At 38.0% G+C, this 23,097-nt stretch overlaps 1 protein-coding gene across 3 annotated transcripts in view; it reads left to right on the top strand.

The window, feature by feature from the left end:
• Positions 1-3,865: 3,865 nt before the first annotated feature.
• The window catches only part of efr3a (EFR3 homolog A (S. cerevisiae)), a 61,027-nt gene continuing 41,795 nt past the window's right edge, over positions 3,866-23,097 (top strand). Inside the window, exons 1-2 of one of the 3 annotated variants that reach the window (XM_047806334.1) lie at positions 3,866-4,004; positions 4,367-4,453. In XM_047806334.1, coding sequence (XP_047662290.1) covers positions 4,444-4,453 — 10 coding nt within the window. In that variant the 5' untranslated portion in view covers positions 3,866-4,004; positions 4,367-4,443. Of the gene's footprint in view, positions 4,005-4,051; positions 4,178-4,366; positions 4,454-18,076; positions 18,222-23,097 lie in introns of those variants that run through there. The other 2 variants (XM_047806335.1, XM_047806333.1) reach the window with 2 other exon arrangements.

Genomic DNA, 23,097 nt, shown 5'->3' with positions numbered 1-23,097 from the left:
TCTGAAGTTTATCCAATATGGAGTTCAAGTTCATCTTCCATTCCGTGGGTGGCTCGCCATCTGTCCCTCTCATTCCATGACTCAGTGGTCTCCCATCAGAAGACTGACATCCAGACTGAAAACCGCAATAACAAATAACCTGGCTTGCACATAACAAGACAGTAGACTTAATTTTCTCACAATGAATTGTCACAAGCTCAAACTTACTTATCTCTATTCAACATTGCTTAAATAAATCCTTATTCTAGCACAAGGTCAATCGCTAACAAACATCGTAGACATGGCATCAATCATATACAGGGTTGAATCTACTTTCGATTAAAAAAAAATGGCTCAAACACAAAACATTACTCAATCAGAGCAGTGAACTCACTAATCCTCTTTGGAAACATATATGCTTCCAAAGAGAATATATACAGTATATCCTTCATATATTGATTTCTTCCATGATGCAGTTGATGAAGTTAATCAGTCCGATTTCTCACCAGTTTCTAACTTAAGGTTAAATGTTTGAAAGAAACCTCATTATATTATTAGTTTATATGTTTTCTGTCTATTTCTCTGTTAGATTTTTCTCTTACATGATGCTCATGTGATTATTAAGCAAGCACTCTTCCCCACTCTGATGACCCTTGGTTCAAAATATTTTTGGTGAATGAAATAAATATTGCTTAATTTATACAACCTTGGCTCTTAATTATATCTTAATTCATGCATGGTCCACACCACTATATGTCATACACAATATAACAAAAAAAGAAAAAACAATAAAAGTCCCCTCCCCAAATAAAATAAAATATAAATAAATAAATAAATAAATAAATAAATAAATAAATAAATAACAATCAGGCAAAGAACAGTCAAGAATAAAATTAGCAAAGGGTATTAAAGTCACCTCAGGCTTGCTCATTGAGGATAAATTCAAACACATTTAAATATGTCAATATTAATGTAGAATATTTGTATTATATTAATGCATTATGTTCTGTAAAGCTGTTTTGAGACAATGTCCATTGTTAAAAGCGTTATAAAATAAATTTGAATTTGAAGTTATTTGGCAAATAGAGGTGCTTCACATTATGGAGTATTAACTTGTGGTTCTGAATGGGGGGTTGTTGCAGAATGAAAAGAACATACACCAATTTTAAACAATTTGTTAGATAATTTTTAAATTTGGAATTAGGTGGGGTCTCCATGCACCATTCTTGCTTATCCACTACATCCAAAATGAGCTCAATCTGATAATGCGTTTAAATGTAATTTTTCTCAAATCATTCCTGAACAATTTTTGTAGTGTGGCATGGCATATTATCCTGCTGAAAGAGGCCACTACAGTAGCTCTAGGGAATACTGTTGCCATGAACAATGTGTATGTAAGAGGTTCTTTGCAACGTACCATCCACATGAATGCCAGGGCCAAAGGTTTCCCAGGATAACATTACCCAGAGTATCACACTGGCTTACCATCTCTTCATAGTGTATCCAGGTGCCATCTCTTCCCAGTTAAGTAACACACAGCGTCCGCATTACAGAAAAAAAAATGTGATTCATCAGACCAGCCCACTTCCTTCCACTTCTCCATGGTCCAGGTCTGATCTTCACATGCCCATTGTGCTACTTCTGCCAGTCTACAGGAATCAATATGAGCACTCAGACTTTGTCTGCAGCTATATTTTGCCCACACACAGCAAGCAGCAATGCAGTGACATCTTTCTATCACAGAACTTTTTGAATATTTTTTAACTGCAATTTATTCTAAAATAGCTCTCGTGGAAATGACACATTTGACACATCACACACATACACACTCTGGCCCTTGTCACTCGGATCCTTCAGCTTACCCATTTTCTCTGCTTCCAACACATCAACTTAGAGAACTGACTGTTCACTCACTGCTGAATATATCCACCACTTGACAGGTCCCATTGTAACAAAATATCCATGTTATTCACTTCATCTTTAAGTTGTTTTAATGTTACAGCTGATAAATATATCTTCTGTCTACTTTGCTAGTCTACAGTGAAACTCTCCACAATGGTAAATCACAGTGAGCACATTGAACATGTGGTTGTGGCTGCGGTGCAATGACAAATTTCATGAACTGTAAACTGACAAAAAGAGTATTTTATTTAGATCAAAATGTTTATTAAACAAATCTAGAATGACTTGAAATCACCAACGCATGTGTAAAGGGGTCAATTACAGATTTCTCACATTTGATACAAAGATACGATTATTATTCACATTATTCACACTCATTATTCCTTCTCTCCCTCTCTCTCAGACACACACACACAGAGAGAGAGAGAGAGAGAGAGAGAGAGAGAGAGAGAGAGAGAGAGAGAGAGAGAGAGAGAGAGAGAGAGAGCATTAGCTAAATCAGATGCCTTAAATGTCTACAGTGGATTATTCAGAAAGTGAGACATAATTCGTGCAGCTTTGTAAAAGATTATTTAAGGGAATAGGATTACAGTTTAGTCTGACAGTTTAGTGCTCATTATGTCAGGTCAGAGTGTATATTTTTTTCTAGTGGGGGTTAAAAGCTTATACTTCTGCTTGAACGGCAAGCTGTTAAACAAACTCACTTGATCACATACAGTATAATTCTACTGAGCTCCAATAGCCAAAGCTTAACACTGCACCTCCTTCTATCCCACCATTAATCTCCAGACTTTCTGCAGGAAAATTATTTTATTAAGAATCTTAAATATCTAAACTAATTTTTTATGATTATTATTAATAAGCTTAACTTGATGGTGAAGGTAAGTAAGTTAATCCAGGGTGAACTGTGCCCTGTCTCTTGTCTTGTGCCCAGTGCGATGGGGCTGTGACTAAATGGATGGATGAACAAACAAACAAACAAATAAATAATAAGAGTATAATTTTAATTGGCTCTGCCTTAGAAATATAAAGATGCACTTGTGATGTTTATGTTTTATATGCTTTAAACTATGAACAGCATTTTAGACAAATATCTTGTTTAAAATCTACTTATTTACTTACCTAATCCATACATTGGGATTATCTTTAGACTACTTCTGATTGAATTGTCTTCCTGATTGAATTCATATACTTTTGTGTATGATGCTAATTTTCTATTGTTAAAATAAACATTACAACTCAAAGAGGAATATATACTACATTGATTTGTTTTATTCTAAAAAACAGGTCAGCTGGTTAAACCACCAATTCAAGACTTTGCACAGCTGAAGGACTTCTGTCTTCTTTATACACCTGTAGCATACAACACCTTTTAGTATACAATTACTGACTGTAACCTATTTGTTGTTATGCCTTGTCAGTGTCCTCTACCAAAACCTTACATACCCTGTCAGTGTTATCAAGTCTTCTGTACTGGAACTTAGGCCACTGATGGATGCCGAAGAGCAGAGACAAATCCTTCCTAGCAACAGCTGGGCAAGCACAGGTGGAAAGGATGCTGCCTTATCACGCCAGGGTCTTTGGTTTGATTCGGAGTACAGGTTTATGTCAGTGTGGAGGTTTGCATGTTCTGTAAATATATTTGTAAGTATATGGATTTCCTTCTCACTCAAAAGCATTTGAATGGATTGGTGTTTAATGGACTAGTGTTGTGTACTGTGTTCACAACTCACTGCAACCCTGAGCAGAAGCTTTACTGAACATAAATGAAAGAGTGCACAGGACAGACAGTCATGGCTACAAAGACCATGTTGTTGTGTAGTTTTTAAACAAGAAACCTGGTGAATTAAAACGAGTCGCCAGAGAAGGATATTAAGGCCAGAACTGCGTCTTTTAAGAGGCGCCCTATCGTCAGTGTTTAATACTATAATCATAGCTAGTCGCGATTTCCTGTTCCCTTACTCTATTTCATATGAACTGGACACGTGTAGTAAACAACAGCTCTGGGAGAAAAAACTTCTGTTTTACTCACGGAGCCACACCCACATCCGCGTTGTTCAGTGACGTCACGCCAGTGTAAAACAGGAAGCGCTAATCTCAAGGGGCTCTGCGCTCGTCCACAGGTATTTATTTATTCTCAACTTCTCAGTCTATACCGTATCTTTGTTTTGTGTGTGGTCTGTCTAGGAAACTCTGCAGCGATACACAGTTATATTTAAAGCATGTATCACAAACCCCTCTGAGCTGTTATTGTCATGCTAAGCTAGTTAGCTAGCCTCGGAGTGTCAGAATGCAGGTGATACGGATGATGACACGTCTCTGATCTGTCGCAGTGTGTGTGTGTGTGTGTGTGTGTGTGTGTGTGTGTGTGTGTGTGTGTGTGTGTGTGTGTGTGTGTGTGTGTGTGTGTGAGAGAGAGAGAGAGAGAGAGAGAGAATTTATGGTTTATTGTTCTCTTTTCATTATGAAACGTTGTCCTTTGTAGTGTCCCAGGCGGTAAAGACGTGGCTTGTGGACAATTCGGAGAAACGAATCGAAGATCTGCGCTGTTTTAGCACCAGAATGCCTGCAGGTAAGCAGTGTGCGATTTATTTTAGTTATTTACTTATTTATTACAGTCAGTCAGGAATAAAGCACGATCACTGTCTCTCACACACCGATCTGAACAACTGTTAGTGACAAGAAACTAGTTCTACTTTTATAGTCTCTGATATGTCATAACAGCCGTCTTGTTGTGGTTTGAAACACACACATACACACGTACATACACACACATACCCACAGACACACACACACATACATACACAGACACACATACATACACACATACATACACAGACACACATACACACACACACACACACACACACACACACACACACACACACACACACACACACACATACATCGTCTGCATTGTCTTGTATAGTTTGTATAGTATTGTGTATGCCTGTACTTTTGAGAGTCACAAACTGCTGGAACCAAATTCCTTGTGTGTGTCAACACACTTTGCCAATAAATCTGATTCTGATTCATATACACATACATACACACACACACACACACACACACACCCTAAGAAAGTGTGACCAATATGTGTAAAGTGTTCTCCAGAAATACAAGTCATTGGGTTACACAAGTTTCAGAAAGATCCAGAACATCTATATTCACTTTGTAAGGTTTTTGATGCAACCAGGATGTTTTTGATAACACAAAGGGTGGAGGTGAAAATTGCAATAATAACAATTATAAATTGTTCTATTCTGTACAAATTCTATTAAAAGAAGCACAGTAACTTGTTCATGGTCATCCTCACTCTTTTCTACATAGCTGCTTTTTCTTTTTGTAGAAACGTGGGTCTCTGTGGTCCTATATAACACACTAATATTAGAACAGTTCTTAGGTAACTAGTTAATTGAGCTCACGCAAGTTATATGAGAAAAAGTGTGTGCACACTTTACACCCATATGGTTTTTTGGCTGTTACCACACAGTTGTCTAGCTTGTCTCTGTATGACATAGCATTAAGGTTTACTTTCACTGAAACTAAGAGGCACAAACATGTCACAGCATGACAGTGTTCCATGTGCACAAAGCCAGCTCGAGTGGAAGAACTCGAGTGGCCTTCACAGATCCCTGTGCGTGAGTGGTGTGGAGATTTACTTTTATAGCTGTACAGCGAAGACTAAATCTGGATTTTATAAAGGATATATGGGTGTGTTGCTGAGGTGTCCACATACTTTTAGCCATAGTGTTCATACTGTATGCATAGGCCTATGGAAGAATATATACTCACCCACTTGTAAATTCTTGAATTGTCTATCATTTTTTGTTAAAAGAATTGTGAATCAAAACAGTGCCGAAACAGTGTTCACCCAATATTTATTGATCCTGATAATAGGTTAAATAATGTGAAACTAAATAAGGTTTGTAATAAGATATGAGGGTGAAGGATTGCATCCCCCATAATTTTAGAGTGGAAGAAAAAAACTCTCTATTTTACAATTTACCAACATAAAAAATAGAATTACAAATTGTAAAAATGTAGGTATAGATTCAGTAGGTGCTATGAAAACCATGAAAGTCAGCATCATTGTTATTCCTCTCAGCACAGACAGCTGCAATGCTGTAAAGCGGGGCATGAAATTTAGATCCTCCACAATTATTCCTACACTGCAATGATGTAAAGATAACCAGTGAACACCTGTAACACCTAGCACAGTAAACATGGTGTTGTTATGAAGCTTTAATCTGAATCTTTATCTCTTGTAAGCGGAATGAAAATTTGTACCCTTGAGTATAATGTACGTGAGAAATAAAGTATTTATAGAATTGAACCACACACAATATTTTCAATTCTAGATTCTGATCAAAAGTATCATTTGAAAGATTCCCTTATTTATCTTTGTGTTCTGCCTCACCGGGGCTCAATATGCAGTGGTTTTAAATTCTGGCAATTTGGATGCATCAGTTTAATACTGATTCGGGATGGGATTTGGATCAGGTTTTGTGATCTTTCGTATTTCAACGTGTGATGTCGACTGACACAGCCCTGGTCTTGCACATGAATGTATATTAAAGCACGGTGCATTTAACCTTGTGGTCCTTTGCAACAGAAGCTTGCAGAGCGGCGGCTCAGTTACTAAGAGCATGCGTTCTGTAGTACTTTTCCATCATTTTTCCTGATGCTGAGTGCCATCCTCAGTAACAACTCCATTACTGAATGGCTCTGTTTATATATTCTGCTACTAGACAAAATTGTCAAGTGAATGAGGTGCAGTGATTGTGAAAAGCAGGTCTACAGTGTGCTAGCGTAGCACTTCAACATGTGACATGTCAAGGTCAGAGCTTTTGATTTCACACATTAGCACTGCTGGCGCTTAACAGCGTCTGCTGCTTTCTTGCAGTAACAGCATCATGTTTTTGTAGCTTGCAGTTAGGACTTGTGAGGTTGAAGTGCTGCACAACAAATACATGCAAGTCAAACATTTTTATTGCTGTCAGTCATCTAGTAGTTTTTTTTACGCGCACAAATCAAAGCTTGTTGGTCATCCAGTGGATATTTGAGTAGCAATTGACCTTTTAACTCTGTTTGGACCTGGAATTTCGTGATGTCTCCATATAAGTTGGGGTGCAATGGGGGGATTTGGTGGAGCCGTATTTGAAGCAGAGGGTTTTTATTCCTTATGTACTGCCGTGTTTTACCCAATAATATACATTTTACTTTATTAGAGATCAACATGTCTTGTTTTGAAAACATTTCTCTTTACAGTTAATATGGAACATTTGCAAGACCTTTTAATTTTTTTGCTGTTTGCTTTCTCTTGAAGTTACAGACAACAAAATCACATCACGTCATGTTACTTGAGAAATTTGGAAGTTTAAAGTTCCCGTGGCAGAAATCTTACTGACTGTTAGAAAGAGCTACATGTCCAGAGTTATATCTCTAAAGAGAAAAACTCATATCAATGATCAAACCATCTAGCTATCTATCTTATCTGTTTCTGCTAATTGTTTTATGTATATTTTATGGTGCAATGTATGTTTTTATAATGTAATTATGTGGATATGAATAAGCTGTCATATCATACTTATCCTCACCTTCTTACAGATTTGATGGTTTAGCTTCGAGGATTTCAATTCCAGTTCAAACTCCCTCTGTCCTGAGAAGCGTGTAATGCCTGGGTTTGGTGTATTTGCAGGCTTGAGGCATGGCCTACATATTAACATGAACACTAGTGAGCAGTAGACCGAAGTCTAATTTACAGAAAAGGGAAGGAAGAACAATGTGTTACTGTTTTTATTGTAGGAAGAATAAAGGGAAGACAGCATGGTATAACTTTTATTTTATCGGATAATAAATGAAGTTTGGAAGTGAACGTGAAAAAGGGCCTAATTTCAACAGTCATTTCATTGTGTTCTTCTGATATTACTGCTATTAATGAAAACAGTCACCTTGTTAATTAGTGAGTATTTGAATCTCTTCCATCCACTGTGTGGTAATCTGCTTGATTCTAACATGAGTTGATGATGTGAACAATATGGAGGGAAGAAAGTACCTAATAGACACAAGAGGGAACCTACAGTACAGTACACATCATTGCTGTGTTACTCGTTTTGTGCACAGTCGCTCTCTCTCTCTCTCTCTCTCTCCCTCTCTCTCTCTATTTATTTACACACAGATACTGAGAGGGCACTTTGACATGGTAATATCTCGTTGGAAAGCGGGTTTTAAGCCTTCTTGCTTTTGGAACTTTGTGTGTGTGTGTGTGTGTGTGTGTGTGTGTGTGGGTGGGGGGGGGGGTCTGAGCAAGTGAGTTTGATCTCCATGGTCTGTTCAGTGTGTGTTTGATCTACCCTCTGATTTGTGTTCGTGTCCGGTCTTCATTTGCCCCTTTGGCATCACCTCATTCATATGCGTTATGGAAAACTCACTCTAAAGATGGATTGTGGGCAAAAGAAAATAACATGAAAGCTTTGTTTTTATAAATACATCACACACATTTGCCTCCTGATTGCACAATATGCTTGTGCTGGTGTTCTTCCTGAGATGAGCTGGTTCCGTGTGTGGTTATTGAATTTTTCTTGCATGTGTATTAGTGTGTATGTATACTATGTATTCATTAAAAAATTTTTTATATATATATATATATATATATATATATATATATATATATATATATATATATATATATATATATATATATATATATATATATATATATATGAGAACATTAGTGGAAGTGACATCTCAGTGGTTAAGCCATTGAACTGCTGTTTGAAAATTGCTGAGTTCAAATCTCAGGACCTCCAAGCTGTCACTCCTGGGCCCTGAAGCAAGGCCCTCAGTTGTATAACTGAGAGAGATGTCCATGGCTCTGCATTTGGTCATCTGCCAAGAGCAGTAAATGTATGTTTAGTCTTTTTTGTGGTACTTCAGTGTTGCTTTGACTTTGTATGTGAGATCATTGCCCAACTTGAAGGTTAACTCCAGGCCCTCTAGCTATAGGTTCCTGGCAGACTAAAGCAGTGATTTGAGTTTTGCTGTCATTCTCGGGTGCAGGTTTTGTTGGGTTTATGCCACACATGCTGTTTTGAGTTGTGGCCAAAAGGCCATAAGGCTTCAAAGGTTCTCAAAAAACATTTTGCACGTTAGTTGAGTCATGCTTTCCACCAATTCCAGATGGTTCTTCTTGGGTAATGGCTTCTTTCAGTTTTATTACAGGACTGATATGTTTATATTGTGCACAGTTATTACCACTGAACTACATAAATCATTTATTCTAATGAAGATCTTGTGGCTTTTCAAATTTGTCTTTTGGCCAGAGCTCTTTGTATAGACCAGGGGTCGCCAACCCGCGGCTCTTTCATCCCTCTGCTGCGGCTCCCTGTAGATTTGGAAAATAAATATTTAATTTAAATGTATTTTATTTTAGTTAGTTATTTTTTTTAAATGTCATTCTAAATGCTAAGATTATGACATTATCTTGTAACATCAAAATAAACCGTGTTTATTTTTTTTGTCGCTCGAAATATGCGTCATAACTGCCGACTTGCGAAATCCGACACCGAAGCAGACACATTTTTGGTTTGCTGCAGCCGGCAAGTTAAAAATTTGATGTCATGAATATGAAGAGGACACAATTAGACAAGTAACCTTCAACCCAGCATCTTTTTTCTTAAGGTTAGTTCAAACTTTTCAAAATATTTTTGTTTGCTTGCAGAAATAAAATTTCGTTTACTTGGTAGCAGTTCATTGATTTCATTAATACAACACACTACAGTTTTTTTCTATACTTTCCATAAAGGTAAAAAACGATATATGCGGTGTTATCTTTATTTTAGATGTCAAAAGGGTTTTGTGGCTCCCTGTGTTTTTTTTTTTTTGTTTTTTTTTTTTTTTCTGTGGGAAACAGGTCCAAATGGCTCTTTGAGTATTTAAGGTTCAGCACTCAAGGTATTTTACTTGTTCAAAAGTCTTTAGCAGTGACTTGTGTATTATGAAATTAAGTCTTTATTCTCATACTGTGGTAAGTAGTGATGGTGGTGTTGTCTTCTCATCACTCCTGGGTCCTGAGCTAGATCCTGAGGTCAGGTTTTACTTACCAGTTTCCTATTCTTCAGGGATTTCCTCTATATCCTGTGTTTTTTTTTTTTTTTTTAGTTTCCAGGCAGCTCCCAAAAACAGGGATAGGTGAATTGGCTCAGTGTTACTGGGATATGCCCACAGAATGTGGTTAATGAAGAGTTTTTCTGGGATTTTGTATATATTCCTTGTGTGTTTATAACAAGCAGGACGATTTGTATCAGTTGAAACACTTGCATTCATATTTGTCTTCTCTCAGCAAGACACACACACACACACCAAATAAAGTGAGTAAACTCAGCTCTACATCACCATTCAAAAGATTGGGATCAATTGGAAATTTCCCTTTTTTCAAAAGAAAAACCCATTTTTATTTATTTCAAAAACCTTAATCAGATTGTTTTTTCAGAAAGATCTACATTCACACAGGCCCATTAGCAACAACCATCAGTCCTCTGTTTCATCTTCTACTATGTTTGCTAATCCAAGTTAATCATTTTTTAAGGCTAATTACTTATCAGAAAACCATTTTGCAAGTGTTCTAGTACAACTGACAATTGTTGTACTGATTAAAGGAGCAATGAAAGTGGCCACTTTAGGTTAGTTTGTACCTGGAGCATCAGGAGATGTGAGTTTGTTTACTGGCTCAAATTTGACAAAGAATTAAACTTACTTTCTTTTCATGGTAAGATCTTCTCATGCTGTGACTTGTGCACAACTAGAAAACTGGGAGATTTCCAACTGATCCCAAACTTTTGGACTGTATTGTATACAGAGCTGAAGTTATCTTTGTATTCAAGTGTCCTTAGCTTTTAAATGCACTCCACTCACTTGTGGCCTCAGTCTGATTCCCATTCACACTGGTTCTCTCCTGGACAATAATTGTTTAGATTTATACATATTTGTGCATTTCTTTTTATTTATTTATTTTTTTTCAGATAAATGTTTAAACACTTTTTTATTTATAACTAACAGGCTGATAATAGAATCATCACTAAAATCAACAGAAAGTGTCTGTTCATACCTCTGCAATAACTCAAGCAATGTGGAGAAAAACATTAGAAACTGTTCTATTATTGTAAAAGCTATTATTTTCAGAAGACCAGACCAGGTTTGTAAAGAGTGTGAGTTTAGTTTGCTTATTCACATAGTCTTCTCCAAAAGTATTGGAAAGGCAACACAAATTCTTTTGTTTTTTTTCCTCTTGTGACCTAATATGTGTCGATAAAGCAGAAGTACAGCAGTTCCTGCTCTTTACATCCTATGTAAACCCACCTATTTTTCAAGTGATTAAGATTATTTACTTATATCTGACAGTGTTTTCTGTAGCCCAGGTGCGTCATTGATTGTGTAAACAACTGATGGCTGTAAATGTCTACTGTTGGACTTACCTCTGGGTTTCACATATGAACACTACATTTGTTGTTAACAATGATAAACCAACATAAAGCCCAGAGATCTGTATCTGGGAGAACATCAAGGCATTTAGAAGCTGAAAAAAGAGAAAATCAGTCAGTCATTGCATAAGCATTAGGCAGAGCCAATACAACAACTTGTAAAGTACTGGAAACGGAAGAAACAGCTGGTGTGCTAATATCCAGATGCCACACAGGACAGCCAAGGAAAACAACAGCAGTTGTTGACAAACATTGAGAGTTGGGTAGAAAAATGCTAAAATAACAGTCAGTGAGATTACCAACAACCACCTTCCAGGTGTGGCGAAGGTGTCACAATCCACTGTTTGAAGAAGAGTTTGAGAGCAGATGCAAGATGCAAACCCCTCTTCAGCAGTAAGAATCAGAAGACCAGAGTCACAAAGTAGTTCAGAGACCTCTAGCAAAGTGATAAAAGGCCAGCGTGTGGAGAAGGAAAGGATCTGCTTATGATCCACAATATACAAGCTCATCGCTCAAGGACACTTAGTCATTTCTTAAGCTTACAGGCCTCTTTTCTTACAGGATCACTAATGTTTATTGGTGAATGAATTCTGAAGTCTACACAAACGCGTGTTATTAAACGCCTCTTATTGGGAGGATTTTCATCAGGTCATGGACCCAACAAAGCATTTCATCAGGGAGAAAAGTGGAAGGTTTCTGACCAAGTCAATAAGCAGACTTTAAACAAATTGAGCTGCATTTCACATCCTGAAGAGGAGACTAAAGGGTGAAACCTCATCATCTGGAAGTAGGTAATCTGGTTAAAGCAAGGGTATATGCAACTAGCTCTCTCTCTCTCTCTCTCACACACACACACACACACACACACACACACACACACACACACACACACACAAAGACTTGGGGTGATTACCTTTAGCTGTGAGATAAGAGAATTACACTAGAAACTGTAATGGAATTTCTAATAACATTAGTGTTAATAATATTTCCCGGCTTGTCTGTGTGTGCTTAAGATCTCTGTTTATAACCTCTGTTTAGAGTGGGAGATGAGGAAAAGAGGAGTAGAGAGGGAGGGGGAGAGGGAAGGAGGGAGGGACAGCATGTACAGAAGACCTGCAAGGTCAGAGAGACAGCAGGGTAGAGGGAGTTGTGAAGGAAGTACACTGAGAGATAAAGAGACACTGATCAGCTATGGATGCCGAGAGCCATTTTCCAGGTAAGAGTATGTGCTGTGTGTGTGAGAGAGAGCAAGAGCAAAAGACCAACAAGCGAGCACGAGAGGAGGAAGAGGAAGAAAGCAGAAGACGGACTTGGGTTATTATTGTAGTTCTTTAGTAGTTATTGGAGGGATGAGATAATACTAGATAAGATAATCTGCACATGGCAAGATAACAGGAAATTATTCTTTCCCTCCTATTGTGGAAGGCTAACTGTAGAGATAAGTACAAGGGAAGAAAGGCATAGTGGTATAAAATGTATACAACAGTATAATGCACAACGCTGATTATTTAGTTGAGTAACAGAGTTGAACACAGGCTGCTGGTGTGATTGGCCAGGTCACATATCCCTCTCAGAGTGGTACCATGTGACATGTTAGCTGTGCACTTGAGCTTGTTGTGCCTCATAAGCAGTAAGCTGCTGATACATAAGTTTTACCTCTAAACCTACACATATAGGCACACATGCTAGAAACAAGCAGAAATACCTTACAACCATTTTACTAAGAAAGCTTGCCAGATCAGGGACAGTTTAAAGGTGTGTGCAGGTTTTAATAACACCTCAAACCTCACAGAAAGACTTGAAACTAGTCCAGAATATTCAGACATATTCAGCATCACTTGCTTGCTGCTACTAGGGATTTCTCTACCTGGACTACTGAAAATATATGTGACTGCTGTGGATAGACCCACTTGTAGACCATGGACCAGCTTTTGTGGCGTTTTGCTCTTGGGTCTCCATCGGCAAACATTTGACGGCTTCTGCAAAGAGGAATTAGTGTTATATATATATATAATCAACCAGATAAGGATGAGGTTCTCTTTTGATTCTGGTTCCTCTCAAGGGTTCTTCCTCATATCGTCTCATATAGATACAAAACTTATTCAAACTTAGTCATAAGTTCATTGAAATTATATGAATCTGAGATTCACCTCCATTTTCCAGGCCTTGACTACCACAGAAGCAGAGACCTAATAAGCTTGAGGAAAAAATGCTTCATTTTACATTTTGATTGGGTTTTATTTAGAAGGTCAAGGGTGGGGGATGCTTTCGTTTTACTGCAATCATAGGAAAATATGTTTATTACAATTATTAAGTTTATTATGTTTATTACAAGCATAATAATGTTTATTATGCTTTCGTGTTACTTAAATAAAGAATCAATTAAAGTTCTACTTACAATTAAATCAGTCAAGACATCATTTTTAAAATTTGTATAACCTTGCATGAATGTCTGCTTATGACCAAACAAAATGTTTGTATATGATAGTGTTTATACATTTCTTCATACTGTATTTTCAAATAATTCCCGTAAATTTCCATAAATTCCTGTAGTTTCCAAACTTCCCCAGATTAAGTTCCTGTGGAAAGTTTTTCCGGAAATTTACCGGAAACTTTCTGCCCCTGTGCAACCCTACTCAGACAGAGGATGCAAACTGGCAAGAAACTTACCAGTTGAAATAAACTTATTAGGTTAACCCAGGGGTCGGCAACCCGCGGCTCCGGAGCCGCAAGTGGCTCTTTCATCCCTCTGCTGCGGCTCCCCGTAGATTTGGAAAATAAATATTTAATTTAAATTTTTTATTTTTGTTAGTTAGTTTTTAAAAAATGTAACATTTAAAGTAAACCGTGTTGAATTTTTTTTTTTTCAAAATATGCGTCATAACCGCCGACTTGCGAAATCTGACACACAGAAGCAGGCGCATTTTTGGTTTGCTGCAGCCGGCAAGTTTAATTTTTTATGTCATGCATGGCTGTCAAGTGCCACACACTGAGAGTGACAGTCACGCATTTCGGTCTTTTCTTACGCTCTCCTGCCGCACATCGTATTCTCACACAGAAAAACTATCATATATTTAATAAGCCGCAGCACCCAAGATGTATTAGTCCACACTGCTGTCTCTGTGGAACCGGGCAGGAATCAAGCGCGTCTCAGTTCTTAGTCGAGCCTGACACTTATCAGCCAATCAAAAAAGAAGCTACACAATAGCCAATCAGAAAATAGCACTATCTGGGAAAGATTTAACGCAACATCCAATGAAAAAAAGCGAGGGGTTAGAGAGGTCACGCTTGCCTGTCTTCAAAACTTGAGAGCCTTGGTCATGAATACGAAGAACATTTTATTTGAAAGTAACCTTCAACCCAGCGTATTTTTTTTAAGGTTAGTTCAAACTGTTCAAAATATTTTTGTTTGCCTGCAGAAATAAAATTGCGTTTACTCGGTAGCAGTTCATTGATTTCATAAATGCAACACACTACAGTTTTTTTCTATACTTTCCATAAAGGTAAAAAATGATATATGCGGTGTTATCTTCATTTTAGATGTCAAAAGAATTTTGTGGCTCCCTGTGTTTGTTTTTTTTTTTTTCTGTGGGAAACTGGTCCAAATGGCTCTTTGAGTGTTTAAGGTTGCCGACCCCTGGGTTAACCCTAGGTTAAGTTTATTCGACTGTTAAGTTTGAACTGAAGGTGCATTTTATTGTTATTCAACCTCGTCTTCTTCTTTTTCTTCTTGCTACAGTGTCTATAGCAGCCCATAGAACCGTCTGTTCAAAAGTTAACAACTTTAGCACACTGATTGTGGAGGGTCTATGGAACATACTCACCAAACACTGGTCAAGTGCTCCCAATGCTGCAGCACAATCGGGTCAAACTCGGGCCTGAGTATGGGTATACATTTTGAACCATGTATCCAAAATTTAAAAGCCACTAGATTCCCTTGGACGAGACGAGTATAATGCACCCTAAGAAATCAGTTTCTACTCTCCCGGATTTTGTTAAAACATGTTTTCATCAACTCATTCTTTAAGGTTTGCAGGCTAGGAGACAGTTTCCCATCTTCCATGCCAAGCCAAATATTTTGCATAAATTCAGATGAATAAGTTCTAAATTCAAAAGACTAAATAGGGAGGTCTTGAAGAACCCCAAGTATTTGCCATGCAGCAAGGAAGGAAGTGTTCAAATCAGGCTGTTCCTATGAACAAAAAAATTGAGAAAATCACAAAAAAAATTGAATGCATATGTGGACCAAATATGACACACTTCATATCTGTCCGTCATGCAATTTTCAAAGATTAGTCAGGGCATCTGCTACCTTGCAGTCTTGGATGCTTTTGGCCAAAAATTTGTCATCAAATGTGGAAGGTGGAGGTCCAGTTGTGCGTAGAATTTGTAGAGTAAGGTCTCATTTGTAACGCATTGGAACTCTGCATCTGCAAACAGCTTAATAAGACAAAAGAGGATTTTGTATAACTAACCCACATCACATGAAATATTAAGCAAGAGATACAGTATAAATGATGAGTAATTATTATTTTATTTTTTTTTACCTCAGATGCTAAATGCAGTGTAGACCAGAGATGCAGAAACTCTGTCACTGATGTTCTGGGGTTTACAATGACTTGCATCTTGGAGCAAATGTTTTCTCCATTTTCTTGTGGAGGAGTCTACTGTTTTATTTCTCTACTACTAGGGCAATTTCTTGTCATATTGTTTCAAGCGATGCTTCATCATCCTCTTCAGGAAAGTTAACCTCAGAACACCTTGGTTTCTTTATTGTGGAATGTGATGGTTCTTTCTCGGGATGACCTTGGATTCTTTTCCCAGTATTTACAGCTAATTTCAGTTATCCAATTTCTCTTATTTTGTTTCAAGTTGCCCATCTTGAATTTAATGCTTTTTCCCCAACAATTCCAACCATTGTCAGACCCTGGCTATTTTAAACAGGGATGTTTTTTAACAAGGGCTTCTGCTACCTTTCCAATTTCCGTCATCTGAGTATGCCTTGAAATCATAGATAACTGAGCCAAAATGTCATGTTTTTGCTCTCTGAGAGCTGGAAAGAGTCTGAAGTTGACCAAAGTCAGCATTTCCCTGTCTGAGCCTCAACTCGACAGTCAATGAAACTGTGGAATTGGAAAATCATCACGTTGCCATTTGACACATCTGATAGATTGACAGTAGTAGCTACCTGATTCCTGCACTGAGCCTCCTGCATAGCCAACACTTCCAGTCCATCACCTTATTTGAAATCTGAGTAATAAGCAGAATCTAAAAATAAATTGTGCACTGACAGGTATACACCATGCAAAATGATGCTTAAATTAAACATTTAAACTTAAATTAAAATTTTATACTAAGCACACTATAGGTTCCCTGAGATGTGTTACTGAATTGTGTTTATGATTTAAACTGTAATATAAAATTGTATGTTATGTCTGAACATTATGCAAAGTACAGAAAGTGCATTATTAAATATAAATATGATTCGTGTCATTTCTGTCACAGAAACACAGTTAGTTAAAAAACTGTGAAAATACATACCGAATAAAAAAAATGAAGTTCTATATTCATTTTTAGTAAATTTACGAACTGTGTGCTCTTCTGTAGCAGCTCCGGGAACCGAACTTAAAGCTTATCTTATTGGACAACAAGTTACAGCGTAGGGCAATGCAACTAATAGGAATTCAGACACACACAAAATCAGAATTGTACGTCTACGTATGGACTGTAATTGTATGTACGGTTTCAAAAAATCAATAATTATGCTATTTGATAAGTTGGTTCAAATTAAAGGTTAATATTTTACAATTTCACTCAATCTGGCAATCTATCTGTACAGTAGCTAGCAACACGAGGAACTCATGTTTTCACCCCTGCAACACATCTAAACATCACTAACTATCAACAAAAAACTACATACATAAAGTAGACATGTTAAATTGAATTGAAAGATGATACTTACAACATTGCTTGGATCGAGACAGATTCGACATCTTGTGAAGAACAAGTCAACGCGGGATGATGTACACAGATGATGTCAGACACAAAATCTCTATTCCAAAAGATTTTAAGTTGGAGTAAATTTAAAGAGACCAAATTAATTCATCTAACTTGAAGAGTTTTATATTTACAAACTCCTAAATATCAGGAAATTCTAAATACCCACCAAGGGTTTGTTAATTTGAAGGAATTGTAATGAATTAACACTGCAAAATATAATTAATTACTTTGAAGTGTTATGATCATTATTATCAAACTAATGATGAATGCTTATTATGTATTCTTCTTTTTCTTATTTGAAAAACAAACTAAATGCAAAAAAAGAGCAAATCAGAAGAGTTCTTTAAGTATAGAAGTATTTAAAAAATGTATGTATAACTTTATTTGGTTTGAGACTTTTTAAATTTATTTATTTATTTATTTATTGAGTTTTTCCTATGGTAAAAGTTTTTGAATACAAACAAATACAGAAATGCACACACATGCATAACATGCTCAGGGAAACATTTCTGCATGACTGCTTTGACCTCACAGGGGCCGACAGATGAAGCAGAGGTGGGATTGGTCAGTGAGACTGTCAATCACAGTGGAAGGTGGGAATAAGGAGGCGTGGCATATGTGTACAAATGTGTTCCGATTTTCCCAGGTGCACAGGTGTGTGTTAGTCTTGTCAGAGCAAACTTTATGCTTGTAGGATAAGCGTTCAAAGTCGTTTAAGGTTGCTGAGTAACCGCTGCCATTAACGGGAGAGGTCAGAGGTCATCATGAGGAGGTACAGACAGGTGCCACGCTCGGATGCAGATGGAACCTTCAGATACAGACATACTAGGGACAGGACCACCTTCTTTTCCATGCTGGGTACTGTGTGTTTTTGTGTGTGTGTGTTTGTGCGTTGCCTAAAAGTGTCTGATACTTTGTTTTTACAAATTCTTAGATTTCTCATAGAATGTTACAAAATTGTTTATACAGTTAGTAAGGATACACACAAGTAGACTTGGTCTAGGTGTGTGTGTGTGTGTGTGTGTGTGTGTGTGTGTGTGTGTGTGTGTGTGTGTGTGTGTGTGTGTGTGTTGAGGTAATTTTTTTTATATATTTATGCAGAAATAGGATAAAAAAATCTTTATATAAATAGAATGATAAATAATGTATTACACATTCTCTCTCTCTCTCTCTCTCTCTCTCTCTCTCTCTCTCTCTCTCTCTTTCTCTCCCGCTTTCTCACACACACACAATCTCCTTCTCTCTTTCAACCTCTCAGTAAGAGTATCATATGCTTGATAATGATCAACCTTATTTCCACTTCTCAACTTACAATAACATACACACACACACACACACACACACACACACACACACACACACACACACACACACACACACACACACACACAAATACTAAATGCTGAAATGGGATTTTGTTCAGATATTCCAGTGACATTGGCATACGTCTCAACTGACCTGTGCCATTAGCATGATGTCATCTGCTCACGTGTATCACATAAAAAAGTTCACATTCCAACATTGTAATAGTCTCAGAGATGGAAACGAAATTGTTCCAGTCCTCAGTCTATAAGTCAGGCTCTTCCCAGTCACCTTTCCCTACACTTGACCTAGAGCCTGCACCACAGACCAGCTTATGTATATGTCATTCAAATGGTCTCTCCCTGGTGGTTCCTGGCCAGACTGACTAATGGAAAAATATAAGACTCTGGAAGCCTGGCCTGTGAGCTTAAACTGTAATACTGAATTGTGTGTGTGTGTGTGTGTGTGTGTGTGTGTGTGTGTGTGTGTGTGTGTGTGTGTCTTTAGTGAGGGAGAGAGGTGTGTTTAATGCGAGAGGAGCTTGGTGGCTGGTTGGATACTCTCAAATTTCTTCTTTTCTCTTAATTATTAATTAACCAGTCACCACACACACACACACACACACACACACACACACACACACACACACACACACACACACACAGACACGCACCTTGTCATTTGTACTAGTTATTTTTTCCAAATAATCAGTGATCATTTTTTCCTGATTTATGTAATTAGGGCCCAAGCACCGAATGGTGCGAAGCCCTATTGTTTTTGCTTGGGTTTATTAGGACATTTTAATTTTTTGCACACATTGGCCAATTGGGCAAAGGCTAGAATACCGGCGTGGCAGGGGCTCAACAGTTACATGTGGTGAATTTTTTAATACTCTTAGGACATTCATGCGATTAACACCAAAACACGATGAACATGATGCCGAGACGTTGCACTTGCTAAATTCCGAAGGGATATTTGATGTCTCGAACGGTGCTGCCATGGCGATGCGGAGAAGTTATGGCGAATTCAGGAAGTGTCTTCTATCTAAGGCAAAAATGTCTTATTGTGATGTCACGCGGTGTGTACAGTATGTTCGGCCAAGGATTCCGATCTCAGCAATGTGCTTATTGTGAGTCCCGGGTATAGCACCACCAACAGGCCCCAGGAAGTGTGTCAGTCACAAAGGTGGATTTTTTTCACAATGAATTTTTAAATACTCCTCCTAGAGGATTCATGCGATTGAAACCAACAGTGGTGAACATGATGCCGACATACATCACATTTATCAGCTGTTAAGTGTGGACAAAAAAGGTCAGACAAAGGTGTGTCTCTTAAGTGGCTCACTAGTGCCCCCGTTTGTCTAAAATGTGGGGTTTCATTTACCTACATTCCCCAAATGGGTCAGTAACAACATAAAATAGTCCACTGATGCACTTTCCCACCATGCATTGTTTTCTGGGAGGCATCGTATAGCGATAAAAAACGTGCGATGGCCCGCCATCGCTGCTTGCAGCTATATTTAGGATTTACTTTTTATATCAGTCTTTGACCTACTCATTTAAAAGTTTGTTATGGATGAAACTTTGAACCCCAGCCACCAGGTGCAGTGAGAGTCACCTGGATCTCCTCTACTACATGTGTACACACACAGATGCACACACACACCAAGATTGTGCAAAAAGTCACAAAGTGACATGTGACAGTATTCTTAAAACTACCACAGTCATATAGCCATCTTTCCTTATTGCCATGTGCAGAAGAGGCAGTCTGAAAACTAGCACAGGGCACATACCCAGCACAGCAGTGAATACTTTATGGCTCACGTTCATGGTACTTTTGAGCAGAAGTCCAGGTTCAGCCATGTGGTCTGACCACACACACACACACACACACACACACACACGCACACACATGCACACACACACACTCCAGTTTTCACAGGTTCTCAAAATCTCTTTTTTCTATTTCAGTTTATTTGGTTATTTTGGTTTAAAAGGTTGTGATGATGGCACTCAAGGTCAAGTATCAACACCAGCACTAGTGAAGTGGAAGTTTATAAGCCCCCCACACTAATGCCACCCATAGTGCTGTAACATGCTAGTTATAGTGTTTTGGGAATTGGACAATGCACTGTTCCAGTAAAGACCTGCACCACTTCTTTTATTTAATTAATGCATTTATTTTGTGGGTCAAGCCCAAGCTTTCCCTGTGGCTGCCATCAACATCTTTAAGAACTGAAACAGAAGCTGGTACAACACACGATTGGACTGAAGATGTTTTGCAAGTAAACATTGCCAGCCATGGTTTTTGTGACATGATGGTTAGAATCTAGCTAAATCTAGCTCCTCAGTGATTAACCGTGTGGCTGGGTTCAGCATAAAGCAGCAAGAGCCTCACTGTGTACCAAAAGGATGTCCCAAATGGCCTGTTTCTTGGTGAGGACCCATAGGAGCCAGCGGTTTCCTAATGGTTCTGGACACCAGGGTGGGGGAAAAAGCCACTTGCTTAAATCTTAAAAATACCGTAGCACTAAAAAGAGTGTAACAAAGACAGCTGACAGCTTGAGAGACCACAGGGTTAGTCTTAAGAGAACAGACGTCATGCATCAGAGTTACAGATTTGTTGGGGTCCTACATTGACGAGGCACTAAACCCAAAGATAGTTGGGGTCAGTGATATTGTGTTCAGGGATCACTGATCTGTTGACCACAGTTATAAAGCATCCCCTCATGCAAGTCACTTACATTTGAGTCTGTGAATCTGAATGTGTAGTCAGGGTAGAATACAGAGACGTACAGGACCAGACTATGAACAAGAAGACTCTTCCACATGTCCACTTTTCACTGTGAAGCTCTCAGAGCAACATTTCCAACTCTACCCTAAGTGCCCTGCAGTAGTTGTTGTGAATAAGTCATTTCTGTGTTTAAAGTGACCCACATGGTTTCTGGGTGGTGTTTGCATATTCCTGTGAGAGCAGACTTGTGTGTACGGTTCCCTGCGTTTCTGAGCGCATTGCCTATAACTCATCATGCTTCAATTTATTGTGCAAGCCCTAAGGTCAAAGGTTATAGACAATAAAGCTTGTACACATTAATTGTTTTTCAATTAATCTTTGCCCCCAACACACACACACACACACACACACACACACACACACACACACACACACACACACACACACACACACATACACACACGGAGAAACAGAAAACAGTATGCTTGCCAGTATGGAAATAATTATGTCTAATTCTTTGTCACTATTGATCACATTCTTTCTTTCTTTCTTTCTTTCTTTCTTTCTTTCTTTCTTTCTTTCTTTCTTTCTTTCTTTCTTTCTTTCTTTCTGACCATTTATTAAAATATTTCTATACATATAATCTTTAGTTTTTTTGTAGAAACCTAAAGGCAGCTCAATGTGTATTCATTCAGTACAGTAGTGATGTTGTGCATTAGTACAATAGTGATGTTGTGTATTAGCACAGTAGTGATGTTGTGCATTAGTACAGTACAGTAGTGATGTTGTGCATTAGTACAGTACAGTAGTGATGTTGTGCATTAGTACAGTACAGTAGTGATGTTGTGCATTAGTACAGTAGTGATGTTGTGCATTAGTACAGTACAGTAGTGATGTTGTGCATTAGTACAGTACAGTAGTGATGTTGTGCATTAGTACAGTAGTGATGTTGTGTATTAGCACAGTAGTGATGTTGTGCATTAGTACAGTACAGTAGTGATGTTGTGCATTAGTACAGTAGTGATGTTGTGCATTAGTACAGTACAGTAGTGATGTTGTGTATTAGTACAGTACAGTAGTGATGTGCATTAGTACAGTAGTGATGTTGTGCATTAGTACAGTAGTGATGTTGTGCATTAGTACAGTACAGTAGTGATGTTGTGTATTAGTACAGTACAGTAGTGATGTGCATTAGTACAGTAGTGATGTTGTGCATTAGTACAGTAGTGATGTTGTGCATTAGTACAGTACAGTAGTGATGTTGTGTATTAGTACAGTACAGTAGTGATGTGCATTAGTACAGTAGTGATGTTGTGCATTAGTACAGTACAGTAGTGATGTTGTGCATTAGTACAGTACAGTAGTGATGTTGTGCATTAGTACAGTACAGTAGTGATGTGCATTAGTACAGTAGTGATGTTGTGTATTAGCACAGTAGTGATGTTGTGCATTAGTACAGTACAGTAGTGATGTTGTGCATTAGTACAGTAGTGATGTTGTGCATTAGTACAGTAGTGATGTTGTGCATTAGTACAGTACAGTAGTGATGTGCATTAGTACAGTAGTGATGTTGTGTATTAGCACAGTAGTGATGTTGTGCATTAGTACAGTACAGTAGTGATGTTGTGCATTAGTACAGTACAGTAGTGATGTTGTGCATTAGTACAGTACAGTAGTGATGTTGTGCATTAGTACAGCA

The sequence above is a fragment of the Tachysurus fulvidraco genome, chromosome 22, assembly GCF_022655615.1.
Source record: "Tachysurus fulvidraco isolate hzauxx_2018 chromosome 22, HZAU_PFXX_2.0, whole genome shotgun sequence".
NCBI lineage: Eukaryota > Metazoa > Chordata > Actinopteri > Siluriformes > Bagridae > Tachysurus > Tachysurus fulvidraco.
Note: the sequence above shows the minus strand (reverse complement) of the source record. Positions and strands in the feature narration are given on the sequence as shown.